The sequence below is a fragment of the Octopus bimaculoides genome, chromosome 4 (assembly GCF_001194135.2).
Source record: "Octopus bimaculoides isolate UCB-OBI-ISO-001 chromosome 4, ASM119413v2, whole genome shotgun sequence".
In the NCBI taxonomy this organism is placed as follows: Eukaryota; Metazoa; Mollusca; class Cephalopoda; order Octopoda; family Octopodidae; genus Octopus; species Octopus bimaculoides.
Window position 1 is genome coordinate 140,474,989 of NC_068984.1, and position 9,023 is coordinate 140,484,011.

The following is a 9,023-nucleotide window of genomic DNA, read 5'->3' on the forward strand; positions in this document are numbered from 1 at the left end:
CCGCCCCCTCCCTCTCACATGCCTTATTTTCTTCATTGATGTCATTTGAAAATATGGGAACTGGAACAAATTTTATATTCATAAGAACACAGGTTCTTTAATTGATCTGAGAAAATATGAGGGGGAAGACTAAACGAACTGATAAAGAGAGAAGGGTTGAGGAGAGGCAATTAACAAGCTCTAATTACATGACACAGCAGAAGCAGACTGCCATAAACATGTCTATAAAATCATTCTTGCCACACCTGTCAGGTGTTTGTTTTGTTTTGTTTTAAATAACTAATGACAGTAGATGTGAATTTATGCTTTGGATTACTGTACTGAAATGAGATTGATTTAAAAAAGAAAAAAAACTAACAATCAAAGAATTTCATATCAAACCCCCACCAAGTATCACAACAAAATATGAGAACATATTAGTTGTTATAGTTTCTAGTCAGAGGAAAATGGTCTCCAACTAATATACATTTAACAGTTATCTTAGAAAATAACAAGAGTTTCTTTTTTTTAAATGACACTTGTCTTTTTAGTGTTCAATAAATTACTACTGGACATAATAGCTTCCACTCTGACAAGTGACCTACTAAATCACCAATATCATATCAAACTGTTGCCACCAATGTATAAACGGTTCAGCAAATAAGAAGCTAAAAGAATCAACATAAACATGGCAGTGTGATAAAGCATTTCACTTCCCAACCATGCGGTTTTAGGTTCAGTCCCACTGCACAGCACTTTGGGCAGCTTCTACCATAGCTCCAAGCCAAACAAAACCTGTGAGAGAATTTGATCGATGGAACCCAAAAGGACCCTATCATATATCATCACTACTAGCATTTTTAACACCTACTTTTCCATGCTTGCATTGGTCAGCTGAAGTTTACTGAGTTTGACTTTGTATGACCGGATGCCCTCCCTGCTGCTAACTCTCACCTGTTTCCAAGCAAGGTAATAATTCCCTATGGCCAGAATATTGGAAATGAATGACACTGCCTGCATAACAATGACATTCGTCTGCAACTATCACTCAATGCCAAGACAAGGACACCCACATAAATATAAATACTCAATGCGCTTTTTTCAATTTCCATCTACACAATCCACCTTCAAGGCTTTGGTGAGCCAGGGGGTATAGTAGACGACAGTTGTCAAAGATGTCACACAGTAGAACTGAAGTCAAAACCATGTGGTGAGGAAGCAAGCTTTTTAACCATGTGGTGAGGAAGCAAGCTTTTTAACCATGTTTACATTTGTGCTTCTCCAAAAATCAATGAGCAGCAAGCAGTTATGTGGCTATCATTTTCCCAGCCAAGAAATAAACTGTTGATCTTTGCAACTTCAAAAGCATGTAGCATAAGAGATTCCTTATTGGAAAAAGTTAACAGTTATACCTAAACACTATTTGTCTAACCCATGCTAGCAGGGAAAAATCAACTTAATAAACAAACAGAAAGTGCAGAGAGAAGGATAAGTATTTCCATCTAAAGCAAAACGAAAACATCTTTTGTTTTTTCTTTTCTTTTACTTGTGTCAGATATTGAACTGTGGCCATGCTGGGGCACTGCCTGAAAGGTTTTAGTCAAACAGATCAACACTCATTTTAAGTCTGGTACTTATTCTATCAGTATCTTTTGCCAAACTGCTAATTTACAGGGGACATAAACAAATCATCATTAGTTGTCCCCACCCTCCAATTAATTAACTGCAGCAGCTGTCAACATTTATGAACCACATTTTCTATTTGTCTATCAACGATACATTTCTATCGATTGAGCCTATGCAGAGAATAATTCCGCTAATTCCTGGAATAATTTCTTTTTTTTCATACATATGTACATATTCTTCACACTTACTACGAGATTGTGACACAGAGGTTAAAAATCAATGAAATCAATCAAATAAGAAATCCAGATGCTATGTTAAATAAAACCCGTCCAATATGCACGGAGAAAATAAAATCTGAACTAAATGATGAAAATTAAAAACATAGAAGACGAAGACAATGTCTGAAGAAATATGAATATATAATTCTCAAAGTAGTTCGTTTCTAAGATTCACAACAAATGTAAGTTTAAGCTTGTCATCATATCAATACAGTAAAGAGGACAGATGTGCTCGTCTACACACACACAATATTCAATTTATTACGCAAATATAACTGGATGATTTTTTTAAAGAGCTAATTTGTACATGGACATAGTATTGTTTGCACAACTGGATCTCTTTACTACAATCAACAATAAAAGAGTAGCATCTATTTTTAGCCAAACGAAATTGAGACAAAATTCAAGTGACTTCCTCTCCGTATCTAATAAAGTTTGAATTCATTATCAGCAGTTAGTAATTACAACACCTAAAACTGTGTAGCATCATGACTTAAAAGATAGCCGAATCTACTCATCATTTACCGCTGCTTTCAATGTCTCTAACTCGTGGATCAAATTTAACTATCTAACAGTTATTTTGAAGATGTGTGTGAGACACAGAACATGTGTATGAGTGCGATAAGCACTGGGTGTCTGTAGAAAATGAACCAGGACATTGTTTTTATTTTAACCCTAGATAACCGATGACTGTCCACCCACATCCGATATGTAGAAATAATTAAAATACGTAAAACTAAAGGAATCTTTCCTGACCCGTCCCTCACAAAAAGAGCACCTGTTTACATCGACTAACTTCTGTATTGCCTTACACATTCAATATATATATATATATTTTAAATAAATGTTTAGTTTGAAAACCAGTGAAAGAGGAAGTAAGATTACATTAAGGCTGAATTAATGACTCAGAGGATCAAAACTAAGATTATCCACAAACGAGTAAATGAGACGAAAAAGGAGCTGACATACAAAGAGAACGAAAAAAGCATAAAAGACAAGGCGAAACTCTCCACTCCCCTATAAAGTAAAAATAATGAATGAAACGGACTCATGCGATATATGCTTGAGAAAATAGGAAATAGCGGGGGAAATGTGAAAGGAGAAGAGGACATTGGGCCTTCAATCGCATTATAAACTTGGGAAGGCACGGACGAAACTCTATCCGCTGCTTCTTTTATGCACGTACGCTGTACACACACACATATATATATATATATATATATATATAGGACACATGCAGCAAAGCATATGTTAACCCTTCATATAAATAAAATAAACTAAGCACAGTTCAATCTGACTTTAGTATTGAGGATGATGAAAAGATGTAAAAACTTTTGCAGAATTGTCGGAAACCAAAATAAACAAAGAAGATCAAAGACAGATTTAAAAAGAACTACTGAAGTATCAAAACTAGACTTTTCCTCAGCCATTAAGTCAAAAAGTTTGCGATGTCACAGAAAAGCGGTTGACAAAAAAAAAACGCCTTGAGATAGTAAGGTCTACGTTCAGAGCTCGAATCCCAGATTTTCTACTTCCGGGATACCTAAAATAAGTACCAGCCCATATAATCGATTGTATCTCTCGCCATTTACAATAATAGAAATTTTTTATGATGCAAATAATGTGGTTAAATTCAAACAACTAAAATGTCTTCTTAAATGTGGAGCCTTGTATCATTGAGCGCTGGTGGAGATAGAGTTAATCTGCCCAAAACAATGTCAGTTCGCTTACGAAAGCAGATTAAGGAAATGCAGGAAGATCACAACATGCTCTCTGCTCTTATGAGGTTTTCGTGTCGATGACATGACCGTTAGACTGGTCTATGGGATAGACAAAAAATAAAAAGCAAACAAAAAACACGTTAAAGCAATATTTCTGGGTTCGATCCTCGATAGAAGGTAGCTGCTTTGGCTTTGATGAATTTGACAAAGGGAATGTAGAACTACGGTCGTCACCACACAGGTCCCATTTTTGCAAAGAGAAAATAATTGTAAAAGCAATTTTCCATAGAGAACTGGCTTCATTTTGGGATAATACTAACTTTCGGCGAGACACAGACATTGCAATCATCTTATCATCTTGTATTTCTCTCCACATAACAGAAAAGCGAAAAAACAGTTTCCTTTGAGCCATCGAAAGCCTATACGTGGTCGTTCTGCTTGAAATAACAGCCAGACCGCTCAAATCACATCCTATCGTCTTAGAAGAGGACATGTTGGAAAAAGTGGTCCGAACATCTCAAGCACATAAGAAAAACAAAAAGACTGCAGTTGGATATATATATATGATCAGGTTTGTTCGATCAATGTTGACCTGGGGCGAAACAACCAAATTCTAAGCCTACAAGGCGAGATAGGAGAAGCAATGGAACTCCAAATAAATGACTTTTAGTATTTCAGCGCCCCTACTTTAAAAAAAAAATATTCAAACTAAACCCTTTTAAATTCTGCCCAGTACTGAAATCAAAACTCCACACCTTTGTTTAGTCTTAAAAAAAAAAGTAAAAGTAGAACAGTTATCATAATCATTATGATGATGATGACAATAACGAGAGAGCTTTGTGCAACGTTAAGATCTCAAGGAACCAAGAACGCAATGAGGTTTCTTCCTATTTCCAGTCGAAACCGCTTCCGACTGGTTGCCAAAGTCTAAGAGATAAAATTAAAGAAATGAAAAGCATGAACGTCGTCACATCGCCCTCTTAGTCTGCACTGAAATATTCCGAGTATTTATCGCTTATGTAAGAAATGAGAAATATCATTGTTATCTTTTTCTTCTTCCGATACGATAACCTAATAAACGAGTGGGTGTCAGTGGTTGATAAAACAAGAGTTGGTAGCAGTAGTAATAGAGGTGATGTGCTTGGTGGTCGTCACTCGACGCTACTAACACCATGGTTAGTTGGTGGTGGTTTACACAACCAACCAACCTATATCGATGACACCATTTATCACAACACAACTTATAACTTCATTATACACACACACATACAAACAAGCACGCATTAATTTCCAACGACATTCACACTGTTGTATCATTTTCAGAAAGTAAGTAATGGGTAACGAAGCCAATCCAACTAAGCAAACTATTAGTAGCCGCCGATAAGTAAAAGGAAGAAAAAAAAAGTCCATATCTTCTATGTAAAGTTTTACTAAAATACATACTTCGATATACAACCGTATATAAAAATATTTCTAATTCACGATCCTCGTCACTCGAAATACTTTTTTATTTGTAGTACCGAGACGAAGAGGGAAAAAGTTAAAAGTAAAACGTGTATGCGTGGCTACTGGTGTCATTAGCGATGGCCAACATTTTCGTGGAGAGAAAGAGGAGATATTTTATATATAAAATAACCACACACACGTATACGCACATACAAAAGCCATCAATAATTACAGAAGTCCTTTTTATTTTTTCCCCTTACTATATATATAATATATATATATACACACACAAATGAATATTAATGAAGGCCGTATACACACACAGTGTAAAGGCCTTGAAATTGATGGATGTATATATGTATGTCTGTGTGTGTGTGTCTATATATATATATATATATATATATATACACATATATATAACCAACTTGTTGGCTTCCTACTTAATAATATCTTATGCAGCCACCCAACACATTACCCACCGAACTCCCCGAGAGGGAAAATAAACTTATAGGCTTATTATTATAAATTAATAATTAACAAATGCTTCATGCTTTGAGACGAAAAGGCCTTTTCTTTCTGCAATCCTTGAAGTTAACGGGGATTATAACATGCAGATATCAAAATCTCTATAGCTGACAACACAAATTTTAAAGTATTTGTAACCCCTTTCAATGCATTTTGTTAATATCCATGAGATATTTATTTGTCTACCCTAGAACACTTTCAGTTGTCCATCTTCTACAGAGGCACTACCACCACAACCACCACATCGAATTTAAATTTATTTCTTTTAATCTTTTGTTTAACTTTCACCATCAACATTCTTTTAATTTCAAATAAAGATCTTTTTTTTTTTGTCTTTCTTAATCGGATGCGTATTGTATTTCGATCTGTTTGGCTCCGTATGAGTTTTTGAGGAGTTTTACAAATACAAAAAGGAGACAACCGAAGAAGAGAGGTGGGGGGAAAAAAACCAAAAAACGCCAGAGATTGAGTGACGTGTTGGAGGAATAAATAAATAAATGAAATTAATGAAAAAAGCAGAAAAATGTTTAGTTTAGTTCGACAAAAATCTCTGATAGATAAGTCCCGTGCTGCTATGGCGGGCGTTAGTTATGGCCGCTTCACAACTTCCTTTCCACCTTTTCCAACCAACAATTCACCACACTATCTCACTGCAAATAATTCATATATTATCACAGCTCAGCAGGCTGCAAACGAACGAAATACCACACAGCAAACAGCCTTTCTTCTTCCCTCCAAACTCTCTCTCACACACACACCTTTCGATGATCACGCACCCCTAATCCCAACAATTCGGTGTAATTATAGGAGGAGGGTAAGAAGAGAAAATGAAAAGAAAAGAGAGGGGTATCCTCTTGCATTGGATCGATTTAAAAACGCAACAGTGTTGCTACTGCAGGAAGAGGAAGGGAAAGAGAGGGAGAAATTGTAAGAGACATTGAAGTAGGAATATATAGAAGGAAAAAAATAACAAAGCAAAAACTATCAGATAAAGTTCCCAAACCAGTGCAATATGAGTTGTAATAATAATAATAATAATAATAGTGGTGGCGGTGAACGTGATGCCCGTGTGATCACCATATGTCAATGGCGGCGAAGGACTGACTCCACACATTGAAACTGACTACATACATACAAACAACAATGGCTGCAGAGAAAAAAAACACACACACCCCAAATATCACCTATTTTGAGTGTTTGAAAACTGGGATGAAGAGTTAAGAGGTGAAAGAACAACACGTAAGGTCAAAAACGATGACGAATGATGATGACATATCAACGAAAGGCTGCCATTTTCGTTTAGATAGCGCAATAAAGAAAAGCTAACTTAAACTCTTGAACACTAATTTAAGTGTGTGGCTTAAGTAACAGATAAGGAAGAAAGAAAAACAACAAAACAAAACAACCATTAGAGAGAAGACGAGTAAAACATATGCGATTCTTGATACTACCCTTTTTTAAATAAATCCAATTTAGATTGAATGGTAGACTGGATGAATATGAAGTAAAGGCCGTCCAACAAGAACGAGTAATTAATATTCAAAATGCTCACTTGGTAAACAGCTACCTCTCCCGACATCCTGCTTTTCAAGCCAGTTGGAACAGCACTGCTTACACAGTCGTCCAGATCATCCACGAAAATGAAGTAAAAAAGTTCTGACTGTCGTAAAAATGCAATCGAGAGGCTGTCGGCAATTAACAGCAACAACCACCACAACAGTGTGCGGGGAAATGAAATTCTGATGTGTGACTGGATAGAAACAGAGCGACAACGACCTGCCTTAAAAGAATACTGGGCTACTTCTATATATACATATTATATACACACACATTATATATACATATATATATATATTTGATTATTATTATATATATATATATATATTTGTATTATATATTAAAGTATCGTTTCTCCCTAGCAACAGACCATCGCCCGTCTACGTTACTTTATCGATCATCACTACCGCCGCCCCACCACACGTGTCATTTGCCCGATCTCCCAAGAAATATATATCAAATGTTTTTAGGGGTCACAGCTAGGAAGAGGTCAGTAGTTATGAAATATGGCACCGCAAATAACGACACAATAGTACAAAAAAAAAGCTGGGTTCGGACAGCTGAAAAAACAATAGATTTATGAAGAAATAAAATTACGATTTATATACACTCGTACATACATACATAGAGGTAATGTGGGTTTTTTTAATAATAATTTAAGTCGCTCTATCTCTGTCTCTCAAACACGTGTGTACGAAAAGTCGCTGAAGGGATTAGATTCGGTTTGAATATAATAAATTTCATATTTAAGATATATATATATATATATATATATATATTACACCCCGGATTTGTTAACAGGCCTCGAATGAATATTGCGACCTGTCCGTTTCGTGAAACCGATTGGTGTGGGGGAGAGAAATATAAGGAGCAAATGCCTGTTGTGTATCAGTTGAGATTAAATGTGAAATAAATGAATGACAATCAAAAGAAGGAACAAATTACCTACCAACATTGCATGCTTCGCTAATTAAGTCTTCCCCTTTTGGCACAATATGGCAACAATATTCGTTGGTTGCTATAGCTTTATTACGTACGAAACAACACAGAGGAGAACCCCGACTTCACAATCACTCATATAGACCGACAGTATACAGTCCTTGCCACACACACTAATGAAATCCTATCTTACAATAAAAGCAATATAACATAAAAGCCAACATTAGGCGAGAGATACGGGGAAAGAGAAAGAGTGTTTTTGTGTCAGTAAGAGACAGAGAAATGGAGAGAGGGAAGAAAGAAACAGAAAGAGAATGGGAGGGAGAGAGACAAAAAAAAATAGAGAGAGAAACGGACAGAGAGAAATAGAGAAGGGGAAGAGAGAGAGAGAGGGACGAAGGGGAAGTGTGAGTGAGTGAGATAAGAAATAAACAGCCACATATATACACGGTGAGAAAAAAAGAGAGGAGGGAGAGACAGCTTGAAGGCGACAAAAGTGTAGGTGTGTGTGTGTGTGACAATAAGTCATTAGACGTTTTTAAAAAGCACAAGCAACTTTAATTTCCTGAAAAATGTTTAAACGAGATCTTCCTGACTTGAGAAGACAAGGAAGAAGAAGTAAATGTTGTGGATTGTCGTCGATGAACGGGGGTTACCAAATCGTACGCCTGGTTCGGAAGAAGCGAGGGTTTTGAAAAGGGTGGATCTCGTATCTGTGTATAAATATGTGGTGTTTAAATTTACCAACGGGAGAGAGAAAGGGGGATGCACTCAATACATGATGTAGAGTTTTATATCCATTTATTCGAAGCTGAGGCTTTCTTCCGTCGCAACTGAGTTTAGTTTCCGTTTTCCAAAGCGAGTCGCTGTGAAAAACGGAAACGCGAAATTATACTGATGAATAAGTATATACATACATACACACACACACACATATATATATATATATATA

At 36.1% G+C, this 9,023-nt stretch overlaps 1 protein-coding gene across 4 annotated transcripts in view; it reads right to left on the reverse strand.

The window, feature by feature from the left end:
• The window catches only part of LOC106881375 (YTH domain-containing family protein 2), an 81,867-nt gene that overhangs the window by 56,042 nt on the left and 16,802 nt on the right, over window positions 1–9,023 (reverse strand). The window contains exon 1 of one of the 4 annotated variants that reach the window (XM_052967531.1): window positions 8,082–8,263. The exons of 1 other annotated variant lie outside the window; for it this stretch is intronic. In XM_052967531.1, coding sequence (XP_052823491.1) covers window positions 8,082–8,087 — 6 coding nt within the window. In that variant the 5' untranslated portion in view covers window positions 8,088–8,263. Of the gene's footprint in view, window positions 1–7,127; window positions 7,299–8,081; window positions 8,264–9,023 lie in introns of those variants that run through there. 2 more of the 4 variants (XM_052967529.1, XM_014931739.2) reach the window with 2 other exon arrangements.